Source organism: Oxyura jamaicensis, chromosome 1 (assembly GCF_011077185.1).
Source record: "Oxyura jamaicensis isolate SHBP4307 breed ruddy duck chromosome 1, BPBGC_Ojam_1.0, whole genome shotgun sequence".
In the NCBI taxonomy this organism is placed as follows: domain Eukaryota; kingdom Metazoa; phylum Chordata; class Aves; order Anseriformes; family Anatidae; genus Oxyura; species Oxyura jamaicensis.
In genome coordinates this window covers 59,866,318-59,887,321 of record NC_048893.1, presented here as the reverse complement: position 1 = coordinate 59,887,321, position 21,004 = coordinate 59,866,318, and the positions used below count along the sequence as shown (strand labels likewise).

The 21,004-nt window shown below is 48.9% G+C and overlaps 1 protein-coding gene and 1 long non-coding RNA gene across 3 annotated transcripts in view; both read right to left on the bottom strand.

Moving 5' to 3' along the window:
* The window catches only part of CREB3L2 (cAMP responsive element binding protein 3 like 2), a 74,197-nt gene extending 54,410 nt beyond the window's left edge, over positions 1 to 19,787 (bottom strand). For both annotated transcript variants that reach the window (XM_035343107.1, XM_035343118.1), the window contains exon 1: positions 19,592 to 19,787. In XM_035343107.1, coding sequence (XP_035198998.1) covers positions 19,592 to 19,699 — 108 coding nt within the window. In that variant the 5' untranslated portion in view covers positions 19,700 to 19,787. The remainder of the gene's footprint in view (positions 1 to 19,591) is intronic.
* On the bottom strand, positions 15,389 to 18,822 carry LOC118176248. The gene is made up of 2 exons (XR_004755315.1): positions 18,114 to 18,822; positions 15,389 to 15,645 (listed from the first exon to the last, which is right to left on the bottom strand). It is a non-coding gene; the product is annotated as an uncharacterized LOC118176248 (long non-coding RNA).
* Positions 19,788 to 21,004: the final 1,217 nt, after the last annotated feature.

The following is a 21,004-nucleotide window of genomic DNA, read 5'->3' as shown; positions in this document are numbered from 1 at the left end:
CCCAGTCATTTCTGCACACAGGATGGGACAAGGTGCCCAACTCATCTTCCTCAGCGGTTTAAACTAAAAAAAAAAAGAGCTCATAAGGCCTAGGTACCTTCTTCCGGGGAAGTCTCCAGCAGAGATGAAAGACAGACAACCAGAGGTGGTGGCAAAACTCCCCTGCTATGGCCATCAGCAGGCATGCTTTAAAAAGTGCATTTTGAATTAAAAAATCTCCATACTCAAAATGATACAGTCATTCACCTTTGCTCAGTCTTTAGAGCAACACCAATAGCTCCATTTTGAAGCCATCTCTTTTAACAAATTAAGTAAATACAACATCTCTCACACTCAACACCACCCTTAGGAGAATCCATGGTTTGGAAAGCAGCAGAGTGACCAGGACAGAATGCAACCGGAGTGGCTTCAGAGCTATTTTGTCTGGAGCACAGACACAAAAAGAGCTACTGTCCTCAGAAAGAGCAAGGAGCATCCCCACAGTTCACCGCACGGAAGCCCCAAGCAGAGCCCCAGCCCTATTTGCACCACTCCGTGCTTTATGTCCAACTGACATCACCTGACATGCTAAACCCCCCTGGATTTACATCATCCAAAGCTACACACATACGCAAGGCTCAGCGGCCCCAGGATCTGAAAAGCCTGATTGTTGGCAGCAAGCTCTGCTCCCTCCCCACCAACCCAAAAGGAAACACAGGCGCATTTGTTGTGGCAGCGCCGCCGGCACACAGAGCAGGGGCTGTGCACAGGCGGCACGCAGCCCAGGGGGCTTCGCCTCAGGCCCAGCCCCCCCCAGCGCGGGGTGGTGCGCTCGTTTTCCCCTTCACACGGGTTTCTGAGGCTCCTTCTTTCGTTAGCGCAGCCTGGCCCTAGCTTATAAAGTACACACAGAGAAAAAGTGTGAAATTCCTACGCTGAGGTAGCTTCCCCCGGCACAGATGGCTCGCATGTGCCTTGTGCAAAGAGCTGGGGTCAGCACCAAAAGCCAGGGGAGAGGAGAAGCGCCAGGAGTTTGGAAACCCAATTTCACTGCTCACAGAGAAAGAACAACACCCCTGGGAGGTGAAGCCCAGGAGTGCCTGCCAGCCCCCCAGGGCTGCCTGGCCACGGCAGGGCCCAGGCATGCGCGCTCCCCAGCCAGGGGCCCAGCCACCCCGCGAGCCTGCAGCTACAGGAATGTCTGGGACCGAGCACGCAGATTTTTTAAATTGCAGGCTCACTGGCTCAGTCTGTCCCGGCTGGGTGGTTTTTTAAGGCTTCTCTTTTTGTCTTTTTTTTTTTTTTTTGGTGTGTGCGCGTGCTTTGTTTTTGTGGAGGGGGGAGAGGAGCAGTTATAAGGCAGGCCGCAGCACACTCCCCAGCCTATTCTTAGGCCCAGTCCTGGGGGCTTTGGTAGGACACCCTCCATCCTGTTTGACCACAGACTTACCTAACCCTCATTTTTGTGTTACAGTCTCCTTTTAAAACTCTGAGAAATCGGTTTTCTCTGCTGATAGTGGTGGAAAAAACAGGGCTCTCACGCTATACAGACCAGCTCAGTAAAAACAAAAGAACACGTTTCAGAAAAATCTCATGTACGTGAAAATCTCGCATGTACGGAGTGTTATAATGGTATCAAGCTACACAATGTGCATTGGCAACCAGTCTTTTACAGCTCAAGAGGCTTAACACAGCCCAGATGCAGTGCATGAGAGCTCATCATGAAAACCAAGCAAGTCTGGGCAGTTGCATGCAAGCTACTCAGATACTCCAGCTCTGTAACCAAAACTCAGACTGAACACAACTAAGAGGCATGTTCAAACTCCGGTATTGGGTTTGAAGCCATCATACCATACTTCAGATACTGAAGGGGTTGATACACATGCACTTTCTTACATCCTGACCTGAGGATCTATTCACCAATTGGCGTGGTCCAGTCCTTTTCAACATCCTGCAGCACTGGTACTCCTCATGAAAGAGGTTCACCAAGAAAATCCCAGTGTTGCTATGTCACTTGAAATTCTGAGATAAAATTATTTAACAGGCATAATCTGCAGAGATTAGTATTCAAGGTAGCATAGACCATGTTGGCAGAGCAGTATGAATCCAGGTTCAGTTATGTCAGCAGATCTAAAGGGGTCAACAAGGGGTCCTGTGTTCCCAGAATAGCACACCTGATCAAAGTTATTTGGTTGTTTCTTTGCTTTCTTTCCCAAGGATGATTCCTGCCTTCTCTGACCTGTGTGGCTGATCAGGACAAACCTCACTTGAGAAGCCAATGCAATAGCCTGCATCTCAGATCTCTCACAGCTGCTCATTAGTAACATAAGCATTGAGTGCTGCATTAATTCAAGCTTTTCCAAGAAAACAGGCTTTTTTTTTTTTTCACCCACCTCTCAAAACTGCATTGCTTACAGTGGCAGCCTGCCTCACAGATAATTTCTTCTCAGAAATTCTCAGCACCTGGGGTCTGTCTTTTAGCTGTAGGCATTCCCACAGCCTTTGACCCTTCCAGCAAGCTTTCATTGCTATGTCACCAAATTCATAATAAGCCAGAGTTGTAGCTCTGACTCATGGGAAGTGTTGCAAACACACATATTCATCAACTGACAACAGGGTAAAATCTAGTCAAATCTTGTAGGGCTTGTTCTCCTTGGAAGTAGATGCTCATCCACATCCACTTTTGGACCCACTACCTGCATGGGCACCATCTCCACATCAGTTTGCTATCAGAAGAAACCAGCTTCCACATACACAATTGTCTTGCTCTGCTCAGGCTTTGGCTCCCACCAAGGCAAAACAAGTAGCAGACCTACTTAACAAGCGTATCACTTAATCAAAAGGAGTTTTCCTCCAAAAGAAGTAAAATCAGTGGATGGGAAGAATCTCACGGGAAATGCCCTTGTAGCTGCTACAAACCTGGTGCTGTTCCCTACAAATAGCACTGCCTTGCACAAAGCACAGCCCCCTTTACAGGTGTTAAGAATGATGTAATTTGTGACATGATTCTAACAACTAGCCCATTCTGGCTGAGGTCAGCTCCACAGAATTTATTCAAAGTGCATTTTTCACAGTAAAGGAAAGCAAAAATAAGACCCATATTCTTGCAACATATCTTTCTTAACAACTTGGACAACCCTTCTTTTTCTGTATTTACTCCATAAAACAAAACACTGAGAAACTTCTTTATTTATTTTCCGGATACAGCAATTCAAGTGCCTTTCTCAAACTAGAGCAGTATTTGGTGTTGGAATTGAAACAAGAACTGGAATATTCCTGTACCAGGGTATGTAAATCGACCTATTGATTTCTATAAGGCAGGAACCCAGATGTCCTCTCTAGCCCCAAAAAGAACCAAAACTAGTACAAAGAGTAGATATCTTTACAGGTTCCCTACAATTCATAAATTCCTACAAACATAGGATGAGTGATTTGAGCTCTGTCAACAACTTCACAAAATTTCTGTGTGTGAAAATGAACTTTAAAGGCCAATTTCACTGCACTGTCATCCCATGATCATCTGAGGAAATTTCATGTTGTCCAAGTTTGTGTTGCGTAATCCTAACGCATCTCCAGGCTGAACTTCTCTCTTGTACAGACCTCTGCGTGGTTCCCTTTCCTCGTGAGCTCATGGATCAGCCTGAAACTTCTCAGGCTGCGGTGCATCCTGATCAGAACATACCATCTCTTAAAATGTTGCAACAACGACGTTTAACTGCCTAGTATGATTTTGCAGGCTACTTACCACAACCCTGAAACCCCTGATGGGTGGAGCTGTCAGAACTCCTTTAAAGCATCAGGATCAGTCCGGCAGGCTGTATTTACAAGGCTGCCACCACAAGCCCGAGGAGAACACTAGCAATAATGCCTCTCTGAAGTGTGAGCACTCGTGTGTGTCATCCCTCCCTACTGAAGGGAACATCTGCTTCCAGCCTATGATGTTCCTAAATGCCACGGGAAAAGACTTGACTAGGTGGCAAAGTACTTTATGATCAACACAGAGAGCCTCCAACTGAACGATCTACTGGTCCCTAGACCATTTGAAATCCATCAAATACAACGTACTTGACTTGTTTCTTACTACAGAAACGATCCAGACATGCTGAAGCAATTAGAAAAGAAAATTCAGCTGAGGTTCTTTTGGTAAGCAGCCTGACCACTGCAGTGTTTTTTTCTGGTATTCCATATATAGTTGTGACAATTGCAGTGAAATATTCGCTCAGCCGCCCTCCCCTAGCCAGCCGAGTCTGTAACCACCCTCCCACACCACAGATGTACCCTAGAAGCAACAAAACCCTCCCTCACTATTTACACGGCATGACAAACTGGGATGTCACTGCTGCTGCAGCATTAGTGCTCCAGCCCTCTCACCAGATACCAAATCTGTGTCTTCTGAGCAAGGGCTTATCTACACAATGCCTAAGGAAAAACAGCCAGGCAACTTGGATAGCACCTTCTGTTCAGCAGCAGGGTACTTCCCATGTTGTTCTAGCTTGCTATAGGATCCGAACTGGCTACCAACAACCAAAAACTCATAACAGGAATGATTTTAATAAACAGTTATTACATCACAATTTAAGCTTTGCATATATAAGGATGGACTGCAAAGTATTTCATGCCTCCATGCTTTCTTCTTCAGACAGGCTTCCATCTAGTGGAACCCCACAATATTAATGAGCAAAGTATTCACCTTCCCTTGCTGCTATGCACAGTAACACTAAACAAAATGTGTACCAATGGCAGGAACAGGAGCGATGCCCCTCTGCAGTATGGTATCAAATATGCCCCTGCATGTCACAGCATCTAGGGCAGGAGTTGGCTAACGCAATGCACATTTCTCAGTCTCTGTTTCAATTCTCTCTGCCCTTCCCTGGTGTCCCTCACCATGTCCTACAGCTAAATCCTTTCCTAGTGAAATACTAGAAGCCCTTTTTGCTCCCTGGACTTGTTACACTGGCACTTCTTTATGCAAGCCTGTTCAAAAGTTTGAGGCAATGTGTTAGGTAATAGTGGAGAAAAGACCTAAATGGGGCAGAGCTATTTCTCACATAAAACTATGAAGAGCATTTTATATCTTTGTGTTCCCTAGAGAGGAAGAGAAAAACTCTCTCCTTCCTTCCCCACCTTTTTCTTTTTCTTCTGATGAGCATCACCACTAGGAAGGAAAGATTACTTACTAAAAGGAAAACGAAGAAGTTAACGCTGGTCTTTAGCATTTAAATACAATGCCTTTCTGCAGACTGCTTGCCAGGTCCTAGTATAGAGGCCCTGTCGTTCAGTCCGTATGTGGGGAACATCCCTGTTTGGCTTGGCTCGGCTTCCCGGAGCGCCGCGTCACTAACTGGAAGCAGCCGGGCTTGCACGGAGCTTCCAAGAACAGGCTCGGAGGAATGATGCAACGCCAGGCACCCTCCCCTCAAAACAACCAGGGGGGAAACAGGGAATGCTTAAGGAATTGGGCCTTCATCAAGTCCCCAGCTAAACTGACTTGCAGCATGTTCAGGGAAAAGTGATATAATTTTGTCTGTGTGTTTACTGACGGCTGGGGCTTAGGTGTCTCTGTGGATCGCAGATGGAACTGCTGTACAGCCACAGTCAGAAGCCTGAAAGCACTGGTTACGTTACTCATGCTCTTTCACTTTACAGAGATTCTTGACAATCTGTTTAGAAATCAGAAAACCATGAGGGCTACCTCCTTTCTGTTGCTACGAGACACTGCATCTAGCTATAAATAACCCCCTGGGCTATTTCTGCTCCAGGCCCCCTCCACTCCAAAGTCCCAAGGAAAAGAAAAGCGTCTGCATGCGTACAACTTACAGTGAGGAAAAAACTCTCCAGTTTGAGATACGTTTCAAATAACTCTGCTTATCGCAAGTATTGAAGCAAGGCGGCACACAGACACATTTGGGTAACTATACCGTGACCTCAAAGCTCACGGACACTGCAGCATCTTCTTGTTACAGACCTTTTCAGCAAGCCATTTCTCAGCACCCGTTTTGCACGGCCATTTCTCTCGGGTATGTTTTGCACATCACAGGAGTTACAGCCTGGTCTGGTTTATTCACACCCCTGCCTGGGCCAAAACTCTGGAATCTGTTTCGCTCACTTCTGATCACCTCCCGGGCCTTTGACTCACAATCCTTCCCTGCTGCTAGACTAAACTGGTGCAGCGCAGTCTGCCTGGCTCAGACACCAGACCTCTAGCCAGACATCTCTGCAGAAGCATGAATCAAGATTTTTGGGACACCTGCCTGAAAGCGCCTTAAAAGGGCTCAATTAAGAGGGCAACTAGTTGAAAAGGTTTCCCTCTAAGGCATTCTAGCAGTACTATGAGAAGTCAGAGTCTTTTAAAATCACTCCTGTTCTTAGGAGGAAGGAGGAAAAATAAAAGAGAACTTTACAACTATCTTCTGCTTTTATTTCCATCTTTTCTGATCCGTTTCACTGGCTGTAGCTCAAATGCCCAGCTCCCAAGTGGGTGCTTCAGCGGTGAAGGCGGCAGCAGCCTCACCATATGGTTTCTGTGTGGGCACATGTGGCCCAAAAAGAGATCTGTTCCTCATCTGCCAACCATGCAGTGCTGTTCCTATTGTTGTGATGTACTCAGCTCCACTACATATGCCAAGCAGGAACGAGATAAGGCAGCTTACCAAAGATAAACCTACCATGTGTCCATAGCAGGAGAAAGCTAAGCACACATGGAGGCTACAGGCATCTAGAGGTGAGGTGTTGCATCCATCTTGTCTTATTGCCCTGCTGCCACAGGTCGTTGCTTCACAGCAGAATGGCACAGAATGGCACAACGACTCCTCTGCTCCACGGATTAACTAGTGCTGACGGACTCAGGTTACTCATCTGTTTTGTCCTCCAGGGGGTGGAAGCGGTGATTCCCAGCGGCATGCCAACCTGGCCAGACTGAGAGGATCTCCAAGCTGAGGACTGCATTCCCAGCAGACCTGTTGTAAGTGCTTCTCCTGCAGGACACTTGATGCTCAGCAGCAAGCCAGGAAGGGCTTCATGAGCTTAGCTCCCTCCACACCAACACTTCTCAGGTGCACTGGAAGTGCCAAACAGAGAAGCAGCAGCACTGCATTAAAGAAGCTGAGCATGCTTCTGGTGACTGTTGTACTTCCAAGACAGATTTCATACAGTTTTTCAAACCATACCTGCTGTCCACATCAAATATAGTATTTTTTTCTACTACCACATTTCAAATAAATAAGCTAAACAAAACAGCACTACCACTAGAAAAGATTATGCCATACCATGAAAGCAGTTTAAGGCAGCAGCTTTTGTCTGCCAGCTCTCTAAATACAGAGCATGTCAAGGAAGAAAAAGTTCTCACCCTTCTCAAACATCCAGGGCACTCTCCTCCTTCTGTCTCAACCTGCATGCCAAAATTAAAACAGAGTCCCCTACAAAATATGGGAGATTGACTCCACATCAGAAAACCAAACTACTGGACTCACAAAAACAATGCAAAGGTTCTGGGTAGGCAGCAATAAGGTAAAATCTGCCACAGGCAATGGATTTTAAGTCCCCTCCAGGTGGTGGTGGAGCAAAGCATAGGCTTGAAGTATCACAGCAAAACAGGTGGAGGGACAACAACAATCTTCCACTGCTATAAACTGGGGTAAAAGTCAGTACAGTTGGTACCACTGTGATCACATTAGCAGCCACCTTCCACTAGCTTTACTTTTAAAATGAAAGCTAGAAACCTTCTTTTTGTCTGGGTATTTACCCACACCTCCTCATATATTCAACCTACTGGCTTTTCCTCTTTCTCATCGTACTTGCTTTGTTCCTTTCCTCTGCCTTTACGAGAACAGACTTCTTCCACCTGTGAGGGCTGAAGATCCTGGACAGACTGACACGGATCAGATGTATTTTAGCAAGTCCGTCCGAGTCAGGTACGGGGAACACAAGGCCATAGTTGGTACTTGACTCCAGCAAGGGAGCATACGTATAAGTGACCTCTGGGACAAACACCTTTCTCTACCACGACATTTTACCCTTTCCCAGATGTTTTGTGTGTTGTCCCCTTTCTTTATGTGCCAAGAGATGTCGTGATAAACAGAAGCAGTTCTAAACAGCTCAAAGCAATCAAAACGTTTATTTGAACTTCACCGAAGTCAGTGCAGTCTCGGTGAATGGCCAAATGCTGATACATTTGGACAGATAAAAGGAGTCACTACGTGTGCTGCTGCTCTGTGTTCTGCCTTGCAGTACCCAGAGTCAACAGGTACAGTAGTAAAGTTTTATAGCATGTAAAGCCAGAAAAGGACTATGAAACCTTCCTAGTCTGACCCTCCAACATGTCTTATAGAGTCTGATAATTTGCCCTTTGTTGAAATATAACCTCCAGAAAAGCACACGGGTGAACTACAAAGATTGAGAAATGACCATTCCACTAGCTATCCCTGCAGTTTGTTTCAGCAGTGATTGTCTCTGCTAAAATGCCAGCCTAATTTCTTATTCGAATGCGATGGTCCTTGAAGTCCAGCTGCTGATTCTCATTCCATGTTTTTCACAAGATTGGTTCACAAGATACCTCCTGCTTGGTATCTTTTTGCAGAACCCAACAAATTTATCCTCTGATACCGTCTATTAGCAACTACTTTGAGTCAGTCCTTTAATTTCATATATATTTTACATTAAGCTTTTAAAATACGATGAAATAAATATCCAATTACTTCCAAAGGGTTTCCATTTGCTTTCAAACCTTTCATCTGAAAGAATTAAAGACATCGTTCATCTGACTGTATGTGCTTTTCATAAAATGATTTAATCCCGGACAGCAGGATATCTCTATCCTTCTACTTTAACTACAGGATCCTACAACAGCTTTTCTATATTTTAAGACATTTGGTACCAAGTTTCCCAGTGTATATTTTTTACTTCCTTCTCGTTACTCTTTCACTTAATCAATTTAACATTTTCAAACTTTCCGCCACGATGGCATGACCTAAGGAAAAGCCAAACTTCTCCTCTGGGACCTTTTAGCCTATTTGGATTTCCAGATTCATTGGTTTCAAGGAGTTCTGTAACCTGATTACTGGCAATGGTTCATTTTCATTTAAAAAAAAAAAAAAAAGTCCCTCTTCTACACTTACACCTGCCAGCACTGCATTTTCCCTTTGGTTTTCTTAGCTGATCGTTATCAGTTCTTCTCTGCTTCACCAAGTCTACCTTACATTGATTGTTATTTACTCCTTTCTTCTCTACCCTGTGAGTATTACTTGGGGCAAAAAGAGGAAAGATATTTTCAGAGGACATCAACAGAAAAAAAGAACAGGATAATGATAGCTTAAGATTCATATACCCCTTCACAATAACGGTAATTTTATTCCAAGCACAGAGCTCTGAAGAGATCTTCCTGGGAGTACAATGATATTCATTACCTTTGTGTTACAAGAACCCCATCTGAAACCAAAGCTTTTGCAGATTCTCTATTCTGGTATTGATACCGAAAATTGTATATACTTCACCCTCATATGAAACTGAGAAAGAAGCCTCTATAATATTAGTGTGAACATAACATAAACTGTTCTCATCATATCACTTCTACATCCTCGTCCAAACACCTGCCAAAGCAATACATATTGAATGTTTTTAATCTTTCCTCACAAACCAGCTACTTTAGCCACTTATTTTTGCTGTTCTTCAAGTTCCCCCAAATTAGTCTCTCTTTCAGATATCCAGGTGTCGAGAACTACAAAACCCACAGCCAACCCGTCACATACTAACGCCTACAAGACGCAGGTTTCCATGCATCTCCCCAAACTGTACTTTTCAAGGCCTTAATCACCACTGTGGCAGTGGCGTAGTTAATTGGCCATCCACAGTTACGACCCAGGCTCCTTTGAAATACAGATTTTACAACCTCCTGCACTGAATAACATTTCAGTTGTCTCTTCCCTTGGTCTTCAGCAATGCACGTTTCTGCAGATTCCCATTTCTTGCCTCTGTTTCCAACCTCCTTTTTTTTCCTCTCCCTCAAATGCCTGCAAATTTGAAATGCAAAATCAAATCATTTTTTTCAGAGATTCCCTGGAGCCCCACCCCACCACATCACATAATGTCCCTCATAAATACCGAAGTTCCATCTTAAAATCAAGTAGGGTTTTTATTATCCTCAATTAATCTTGCCAGAAAGCTGCTCCAAGCAAGCTACTGAGGAGGGGGTTGTCCATATGTCTCTCTTCCACATCTATTTCATGAAAGCTAAAAAAAGATGTTCTGGACACAAAAAGCCTTTAATTTATTTTTTAAAAAATAAGGCATTTACTACACAGTTTTCAGTATTATAGTGCCACTTTTCTTCTGATTTTGGTCTTGCAGATATGTTTGAATTTGAGAAAAAAAAAAAGAAAAAAAAAAGGAGCATAAATTGAGTCCCCCTCTCCCCTGTGATTTTGCAAAATATTTGTAGCAACCCAACAATCAAGTAACGGCCACAGGAAAACGCTCCCGATTCCCCGAGCAGACTCCCTGCAGAACTTTTTCAGCAGATAAACACAGTAGACAGGAAACCAGCTGAAATTTTGCACAAAACCAGGACAGCTGAAGCAGTAGCCACAAGCCACCCTGGGCAAGGACAAAAGCAAGACTTTTCTGTCTCTTTTGGTCCTCTTTGTTTGTAAATGAAAAGCATCCCCCGAAAGCTCTGAGGAGCAAAACCAAACAAAATTGCAAGGCACCAAGGCAGGAGAGGAAGGCAAGTTGTGCATCCAGACAGCTCGCCCCTTAAAAGCCATGCCAAGGCAAATCCGGCCACACTGGCTTCTCTGGGGAGCCGTGCCTGAGCGCAGCCTTCCAGCTCCCGGCGGCGCAAGCCAGCTGGGCACCCCGAGGGCAGGGCTGAGGCACAACGAAACCGCACATCTGGAGGCCTTCTGCAGTGCAGGCAACAGCTCGCTCCCTTCCCTGCTCCCTTATGAGCTTTTGTCACTCCAAGGCTGGGGACACGAGCCCTGGGTACCCAGCTTCATTTCCTTCTGCGTGTGGAGGAGGGAAGGAGCGGGGTGCCGGGGGAGAAGGGGGCAGGAGGAGATGCAGGTGTGGGTCCCCAGAGCTGAGGGGGAAATGATTTCGACAAGTCATGTCCCCAAGGCCAGGCAGAGGACACGGGGCCAGCTGCCATGGACATCCCTTGCAGCACACATGGCCCTCGCAGCAGCGCATCAGGGAGCACCAGAGCCCCCAAACAGAGCCTTGCATGGGCAGGTTCAGCTTGCTTTTCCTTTATATTTATGCTTTGTGCCTGCTCTCTGAAAAAAAATGCAGCTTGCCAGCCTCCCCCAAACACCACACCATCCCCAACCCCAGACCACTTGTGCTGCTGCACGAGGGGAGACTACGGAGAGGAGAACGTGGAGGAGAGAGGGTGAGGGACAGGAGCTCAGTGAGACACAAAGGCAGCGCTGATGACGAGGCCAGTTACACCCGAGATGAGAAAGGCAGATGTTTGTAGAAGGTCAGCAGCTGCCTCATATTACAAGGTATGAAAACAGACAGTTCAGATACCATATTTTCCTCTGTTCTCATCTTTTGCTAGCAAGGACAGATTCAAGAAAGTCAGCTGTCTAGAAATAACATCCTTCTTAGCCTTGATTCCTCATGAAGGTCGCATCTCGGCCATACTATCAGAGGCCTTCCCCACAGGCACCAGCCCCATTGCTGCTTCTGCTGTGACAAGGCAGGAGGAGCAGATCAGTTCTCCACTGCATTTTGCTCTTAAGTTTTGGTTCTACAAACACTTAGGCAGACCCCTCTTCGTGTGCTAGAAGCACCAGAAATGAGAACACACGTTTTCACACAGAGTTAGAGTCAGAGGGAAGCAGATTAACGAGGCTCACAGCAGAACCTATCGGAGGCTGGGAAAAAAGCAGCCTTGGGATAAGCTTCCCCTTGCGCATGATGGTAATTGCTGGACTGTGGGGAAGAAGGAACAGAGACATGATTAGTATTTGGATTTATTTTTATTTTTTTTCAGTTAGCTGTTTTTTCATGTCTACAAAAATCCCTGTTAGCTAGTCACATGCACTACTATGCGGCGTGGTCTCTGCCCGCAACGAGCGTTTTGGGTTAGCCGTGACAAGGAAACAACACAGGTAGAAGACGATCCTAACAGATATTAGGTTGGACAAAGAGCTTTGAAGCAAATGGTATAGGCTCTTACACAGCCATATCATACAACAGAGGAGCAAGGAGGTATGGTGCACAAAACTTTACCAGGAAAATTTTGAAGAAAATTACAGGTGCATAAACTAACCCCAAGTCCAACACACAACCCTGCATGTCACGTTTGCTACACAGAAGCAAAACATACACATAGAGCAGTCATTTGTGCAGGGCAGCTGGAACTTGGTGCAGTTTCCTCCTCCCATTTCAGTGAACCCAAATTAGAACTGCAAAAAAGCAAACACACCACAACTGAAGCAATGCTTCTGCAAAACCATGTTCATCAGGAACATCAGTTTCCTAATGAAAAAACAGCAAAACCAGGTGGTCTCCTTTGGTTAGTAGTTTAATGAAGACATGGAAAACTTGGGGATCAGACTCCTGCCTCCCAAGGCAGTACCTTGATAACGCAGTCCCTTGGGCTCACGACTGTTGTGGAAGTAAAGGCTGGAAGGGGCCTCAGGAGGCCTCCAGCCCAGCCTCCACCCGAAGCAGGGGAAGCACTCAGCTCACCCCGGGTGGCTCAGGGCTTTATCCAGCCAGGTCTGGGAAACTACCAAGGATGGAGGTGGCAGCACCTCTTGGGCAGCCCAATCCAGTGCTCAGTTACCCTCACAGTGAAGTGGCTTTTCCTTACTACCAGTCCAAACTTCTCTCGCTTCAGTTTATGTCCATTTTCTCTCATCCTGCCATGCGCTGGTGTAGAGTCTGGCTCTTTTTCCACTCTGTTCCACAGACCTTTCCATCACAGAATCCAAACTTTGGCGGAGGGAGACCAAACAGGATACTCCAAATCTCAGCAATGTCACGATACTTCCCTTGTTTCACACACCAACGCACGCTTGAAAGCATTTTGCCATGGCTGAAGCCCCTGCTTGCGTTGCAGCACTCTCAACACCCTTGGTGCAGAACAAGGCTGCAGGAACGTCCCCTCTGTGCTCAAGATCAGCCCATCTTGCCCGAGGGAGCACACCTTCAGCAAGGGCTGGGAGATGAGCGCTGCCAGGTGTCTCCAGACAGCCAGGGCTTGTCCTGGCAGAGCTACACGATGGGAGCTCACCCAGCACATTCAGCACCAAGCGAGCATCAACGACGCTGCTCTTCACCCCTAAGCTTTGGGTGAAGCCTCCACCAACACCAGTTCACTTCCCTCGTGCCCCTCGCTTGGGACACATCAGACCTGGCGGAGGAAGGAGGCCAGAAGCTCCTGGCGCCCAGGCCCTGCCCTAAGAGCGGCCTGGTCTCTCACCCCATACAACAAACATTGCGCAGGACGACAAGGCCAGCCCCAGCGCGACTGCTGCGGAGGAATGTTTTTTCTTGGCAGAGAGGAAAGAGATGAAGTGGGTGTCACATTTTTCCTTCAGATTTTTGCTTGTCACCACAGCAGAGCCGGATCATACACACAAGATTGAAAGCTAGTTAGGGGCAGATGGAGAAAAAAAAAAAAAGGGAGTAGTTTCCAAGACGCAGCAGAGGCACAAGAACGTCAGTGGCACTAGTAAGCTACAAGTTTAGACAGGTGTCAGCTTTGGGGACAGCTCTAGCAATTCAGGTCTATCCCATTTAACCTTTCCTTATTTTCTCCCATTGCCTTCCCTGCTTCCCAAACCACCCTCCTGAGGAAGCAGTCCTTATTTCACAGAGCATTCACTTCCTTACTGCATGCACTTAGCACTGAGATTACAACCCAGTTCAGCTTTCTGTGGTCACAAACTACACTTAACAGCGAGAACAGCAGCCCCAGCCACGGGGAGCTCAGCACCTCAGGCGACAGAAAGCGGACTCCATACCTTCTCTGAGCCTTGCTAAACCTTGCCATTTTTGACCTGTTCTCCTTACCGGCTATTACTCAAAGTGAGATGAAAGAGCAATAAGTCTGCCAGGAAAAACATGGCTCTCAGCCAAGATTATTTTTTGCACGCCTTGTTTGTTTCTGTTGCCTTTACGCAAGACAAACAATGCTGCATCCACGGCAGCCTCTGCTTCTCACCAACACGCAGCACCGTGGCGGTGCCATCGGCCAGGTCCAAGACGAGTGCTTCTTTGAACCTCCCTCCTGTCCATTGCTCTTCTCACACAACCTCTCTTCCTACTGACCCTTGAGCATCTGCCTCCTCCAGGTAACCCCCTTTCTTTTTAAACACAAACAGCCCGCTGGTATCAAATAAATATACACACTCTTATCAGGATTACACGTCTTATGCTAACCAGGACGACACCTAGGCACACGCTCCTGAAGCTGGCCAGACGACTCCCACTGCACATTCCTTTAGCCCAAAACACCTTTCCACCACCCTCGTCCCCAGCCAAGCATTCTCACCTGCCCTCTCACCTCAGCACCAGGACCTGGGCTGCTACAAGGCAAGCTGCATTGGGAAACTGATACCACTGAAAACTAATTTCTTTCTTGCAAGTAAGTCATTTTTCAACTGGATGAGCTCCCAGGGAGCTGCCACAACAGCCTGCAGTTACGTCCAGGTGCAGAACTGCACTGTCTGGTCTTGTCACTCAGAGAAAACACGGCCAAAGGGCATCCAGACAGCACTGATTTCTCACCTGCATGATTCAGGGAGAGATGAAAAGGGAGCAACAGCAGAAATGAGCATGCCTTCCCTGGAGAGCCAGGTGCAGAGTTCTATTACAAGACAATCACTGGAGGATGCACCCCAAGTCCATATCTCGTGGGGAAAAAAAAAAAGCAGCAGCAGGGAATGGGAGGAGTTAGACCCTGTAAACTCAGTCTGAATGGGCTGATCCCCCTGTGAAACATGTCACAGTGCTAGGAAAATCAAGAAAGGTGGCTACCCATAGTCACTAAGCCTCACCTACAAAATGACCCTTCTCCAAAAGGGGGTGAAGCAGCCCGGGACAGAGGGAAGAGGTGATGGCTGTTTACACCAAGCACTACAGAGTGAGTAGGGAACAACTTTATGGAATGCAGGGAAGGAGGAGCGTGGTCAGAAATGAAGGGCTGGCAGCAGGGAGTAAGCCTTCAGCCCTTCCACTTTAAAAAAGTCTCACGGGAAACTTAGGGCACCCACCCAGCACCGCAGCAGGGAACTGCCACAGACAGCAGCTCCTGAGGAGCAGAAGCAATGCTTGCAGCAGCTACCTCCCTTCCACATCTGTCAGACAGACGGGACACAGAGCGCCTTTGCCAGGCACTGGTGCAGGTGACAGCCACACAGCAAGAAGCAAGGACAAGGAAAGAGACTGCCAGAGCTTTTGGTATGCCGGCCAGCGGCCTCTTTATTTTCATATTTATTGTATCTTTATTTTGTCTGTCTTTGTTGGCACGAGGTGATCAGCTCTGACAGAGCACAAGCAAAAGCGAAGGCAGAGCTGCGGAGGAGGAGGAGCACGCTAACTGCTGCGGCTGGAGCCATGCATGGGAAGCCAGACGGACAGAGATCCGACCAGAGGACACCACCCCAGCCGGGATTTGCAGCTAGTTGGCCTCCTCAACAGGCACAGATGCTCCTAAAAGAGTGAGAAAAGACTTCTTTAATAAAAAACTATTTTTTTTCCCCCAAAGGCTAGCAGAAACTTACTTAACCCCAGCTATGAAAGAGCCCTTAAGAAGGGACTCCTGACAGCATGAACAAAGATCTGCAGAGAGCACAAGTTCCCACCATCCGTGCAGGAAAGTTCAGCAGCTCCAGACACAGGAAAGCACTGTCTGGTAGCACCGTGAATGAAATTCCTTCACCCCGGCTATCACACACTATCGGCCCCACACTTAACAGCAGCCAACCTTCCAAAGTAAGGCAACATTTACGTAGGACAGCACAGACCAGCCACTTCCACAAGGGGGGAAACAAAAAGTAGTGTTTTCATACACTAAACACTGGCTCATTCTTGTCGACCATGCTCCAAAGTCAGTCCTGGGACAGACTAACATTTTTTCCAGCTGCCGTCCTCACGGCAGATCAAGCTCTTCACTGAAACCAGCCAGCAACTCGATACGCTTATTTTTCTAATTTTAACTGACAGAAAATAGAAGGGTACAAAAAGTAAAGTTTCAGAGCATCACATGTGTGTTTATCTCAGCTTTCAGAGGAACTGTGGATTGCTTAAATCCATTCTGAGGACCTGGCATGGCCCTTGGCAAACAGGAATGATTTTCTTATTTAAATTCAGGAAGAAAACATGGGGGAAAAAATGATTTTCAGCGCAAAGCACCAAGTACAACCAGTTCTGCTGTTGATCAGTTGTGACCCTGAAGCTTTTAATATGGAGAGCTATTCTCAAAACTTAACACTTTGTGCAAAGTCTGTATACAACTATTTAAAAAAAGGAATCCCACTTTCATGTTTTCCCCTCTTTGCTAGACGAGTATGGCAAAAAAAAAAATCCCTGAAAGTACTGATTTTAGATAATTTGAGGTGAAAAATTTATATCTGATCCTCCATTTGCAAGTATATATAGAAGAAAAAAGAGAGATTTCAGTTTTCTCATGAGCAAGCAACAGGCTAATCCCACTTTCAAGTAAACAGACTACCTTCCCCTCCAAAAAAAAAGGATTAGCCTGTATCAACGCCAGATTTTACAGAGAGCCACCTTATGTACAGGCAACCACTACAGAGTAAGGCACAGCCAGCTCTGCATCCACACACGCTGCGATAACCACAGCTTTTAATTAAATACACACAGCACATAAAAATGAAGCACTGTATCCCATCTAAATTAAATATTGCCACTGCCGTGCTCTGAAAACTGGAGGCAATCCACGGCAGCTCGCGCAGACGCCCGATTTCTGCAGAAATCATCAGAACGCAGAGCAACAGCCAGCAACAGCCCCCAGTGTTTTTGTGGCAGAGGAAATGAGTCACCGCAGGCTCCCGGTGGGGCTCGGAAGCTTGCAGTGGGCAGTTTATAATCTGAAGAAAGAAGGCCAGCTCGAGGTTTTCCCTGACCTATCTTAGGGCACAGGCAACGACAACGAGCTTGCGGGACCGACGGCACGAGGTGTGCCACCCTGCGAGGCGGCAGCCACCCTGAAGCATGTGGCACACGTGTGCTTTGAGGGTGGGATTCCCAAAGCACCTTTGGAGATATGGGAAGGGGCTTACTGAGCTCTAACACCGCTCAGAAAACGGCACTGGCACCGTGGCGTTTGGGGAATTTCAATTTGTTGATGATGAGCCGCCAGCGCAATGTTCAGGCCTGTCAGCGGGCGAGCAATTTGGGCTACTCTGAAGCAGCAAGTAGCTAATGTGTTTAAAAACACCAAAAAACATGAAAATGGAGGGGGAAAGGATAGAAAGCCTGCCTCTCCAGGATTAAATAAAGAGGTTTTAAGCGTCCAAAGCTCGTAAGAAGCATCTGCCTTTCAGCTGCCCTCTAGCAAGGGGACCGGTAGTTGACATCTCACAGCGCGTTTGTCAACAGCCTTCTCCATCTGCACCAGACGTGGCATTTCCACCGGTGATGCCAGGACGCGTACAGCCACGGATCAGCCCCGGCAGAGACCTAGGAGCCGTGCAGCTCTGCCAGATCAAGCCAGAGAGCATTACAAGGGAAGCAGGCAAGAAGGTGAGGAGCCTGCAGCCTGGCCGTGCTCCTGCTCCCCTTGGGCTGCAGCAGGCTTTGTGCTTCCTTTCTGGTTGACTGCCAGGAAAAAAAAAAAAAACTTATAATGCCTTGCAAAATGCTAGGGTATGGCATTACCAGCACACAACCCCAGCAAGCCACGGGCCAGATGAAGATTATACACAGATACACCACGCGTGCCATGAGCACACCCTGGGGAAGCCTTTCAGCCTTTTCTTCCACGCGAAACTCAACCGCTCTGGAAAAAAACACCCTGCTGCAACCTATCTGGCATCCAGGTGACCACCATAAAGCACGCAGACTCCAACGAGCTGCCAGAAGGGCTGCTGCCCACCCTGGCCCGGATCGGAGCCCCCCGAGGCAGCGGTTTCTCCCAGCACTGGCAATGAGCTCACCGGCAGAGCAAGGCTGCTGCGGGCGCTGGTGAAGTCATCAGCTGTTAAAAGAGAAATTTAAGTCCCCGGGAGGCTGGACTTCAGCCCTGGCAATTAGGGCTGGAACAGTTTAAAGTAAAGGTTGTGTGTTTAAGCATATGCATACTTTTGCGCTTGCCTGCTAGCTTCAAATTCACCAGATCCACGAGCAGCCTTCGCAGTCGCAAAAAAAAAAAAAAAAAAAAAAGGTTAAAATTTAACTTAAAATACACAAAAGGCAGCTGGCACGGAACTTCCACCCTCGCCAGCCTGCACATGGCAGGTCTGGCTGCGAAAGGAAAGGGACCCGCTCAATGGTGCTGGTCTGTCCCGTATGGTGATGCTCATCCATGGTAGGAAACCAACTTCACAGCTTCAGTCGTGGCTACGGGGTGCCACAGGGCACGTGCTCCTCGGCTGCGATGGCGACAGCACTGGCAGAGGGCAGGAGGCTGGGATCCTCACGAAAAGCAGAAAAGAGCTGGGGCAGACGGGTCCTCCCAGGCGGGGAGCGTCAGGCAGGGGGGTAACATGTTTCATGCAGAGGGTTTTTTTGGGTGGGTGGTTTTTTTTGTTTTGGTTTTGCTTGCTGAGGGTTTTTTTGGTGCTGTTGTTTAAGTGATCCTGTGAACTCTTAGGCAGAGGTAAACAGAGAGTTTGTTTCATGACGGCACACACAGCAGGACGCACTTCCCAAAAGAAATGAAGTTCAACGAGCAGAAACACGTGCTTTTTCTTCCCCAAACAGCGATCACTTCAGAAACTTTTTTCCCCATTGAAGACCCAAAAACCCCGCTACGCTTACTTCACCTGTGGCTCTCTGCTGCTTTTACTTTTCTTTACCGATCGATTCATTTGGAGTGCTTCCAAAACCAACACAGAAGGCAAACTGCTGCCACGCTTTTTATTAGGCTTTAAGGCGGCCCTTTCTTTACGAGCGCCCAAAGAACCCAAGCAGCACGCCACCCGACCGAGCCGCGGGCAGGACGTTGCTCCCGACGAAAGCAAGCCCACCATGCCGCGGGCGGCCCGCGACGCGCTGCCTCCTGCGAGCCACGCGGCTGGGGAGGGAGCGCTCGAAGCCAAGACCCCAAGAAACGACGGGAAAAGCAGGAGGCCCGCGGGGCTCCGCGCGTTGTCACCTGCACCCGGACCACGCCGCAGGCTCCACGGAGCGAGGCGAAGACGCGTGCTGCAGCCTGAGCAGAAGAGCTCATTTAGGGCGCTAATTAAGAAGGCATTAATTGGGGGCGGCACTAACTGGGGGCGGAGGGGACCTCCCCAGCCCCATGTCAGCCCGCCAGCACGGGAGGCAGCAGCTCGAAGAGGGCTCCGCGGGGCTGCGGACACCGGGATCCCCATGGCAGCGCCCCGGCCGCCGTCGTCCCCCTCCCCGAGCCACCCCCCGGCGGGGGGAGCCCCGCGGCTCGGTTCCCGTCCCCGGCCCCGCTGCCGCTCACCGTGTGTCCCAGCAGGGCGTCGGGGTCGGCGGGCTCGCACAGCTCGCTCAGCTTGCGGTCCCACTGCAGCAGCAGCAGCGGCTGCTCGCCGCCCTCGCACGCCTCCATGGCGGCACCGCCACCGGCCGCCACCGGCCCCCGCCCGCTCCCCGGGGCCGCCGCCGCCGCCACCGGCGCCGCTGCCGGGAGTGCCCGGAGGGGCGGGGCCGTGCCGCCAGCTGCGCGCCGCGCCCCCGCCCGGCCCCGCCCCCGCGGAGGAAGCAGCCAATGGGAAGCCAAAGGAGAGGGCGGGCGGAGGGACGCGGTCCAATCGCCGCACGGCTGCCCGCACGGCTCCAGCTGCGGAATGTGGGCGGGGACCCGCAGGGCGCGGCGTGGGTGCGGAGACTCGCCTCCCGCGGCCCAGCTCGGCCAATGGAGAGGAGGGGGTGGTGGGAGCGACGGGAGCGGCAGCCAATGGGACAGCGACAAGACTGCGGCCGCCGCGCAGAGGCCCGCCCCCGGCTGAGGGCAGCGGGAGGGGGCGCGGGGGGGGCCGGGGCAGCCCCTGAGGAAAATAAAGTAGCGGGGGGGTCACAGCGCCCAGCGGGAAGGGCGGTGTGGTGGGGGCCAACGCTACGAGATTCATCAATCCTCTTCTGACGTGATCAAACAACAGAAGATTAACAAAAAAGTTTAACAGCAGCCGCCTTGTGCGGGCAGGAACACAAAGGGAAACCCCTCACAGCCACAGCCCGAGGTCCCTGCATGAAAGGAGTTACTGGGAGCGTTGGTGGCACACAGCGGCCCAGGAGCACCTTCACAGCCCAAGGCAAACCCCCAAGCTGTGAGGTACAGCCCGGAGGTACAGCCCCAGTGCCCTGGCACTTTGTCAAGGAACTTACGCTGTGCCAGCCCTGAGCCCTCGGCGGTGAGCCCTGTAAAGGTCAGTTCCTTGTCCAGAAGCCTCCCTGCGTTCATCTAATGTTTTCTTACTTTCAGAGCTTATGGGGCCTGGTGATAACCGGCTGGACAAGAGGCTCTCCCCCATCCTGTTGGCTGACACGATAAACCTCCTAAATTACTGAGAGGCGTGTTTGCCTAGTAAGCCAGCAAAATAAAAGCAGCCTCAAGAGAAGGAAGAACTTGCTCACTGGGTGACTGCAACTTCATTTGCTCCACGTGCGATGGCCAAGGGCCTCATGAGGACAGGCTTTGACCAGGAGCACTGGGGTGAAGCGTCTCATCCTAAGATGTCTCAGGAATAAATAGTTAAAAGTTGCACCGTAAGTACCTCCATCATTTTCCCCTTGGTTAAAGCACTGACAAGCAGCCCTCTGCTTTTTCCAATGATTTCCTGTATCCCACAAAGTGTGTCCCTCTCCCCTCTGCAACTGCCTACGGCCTCCCTTGTAAGAGACATTGGTACAGCTG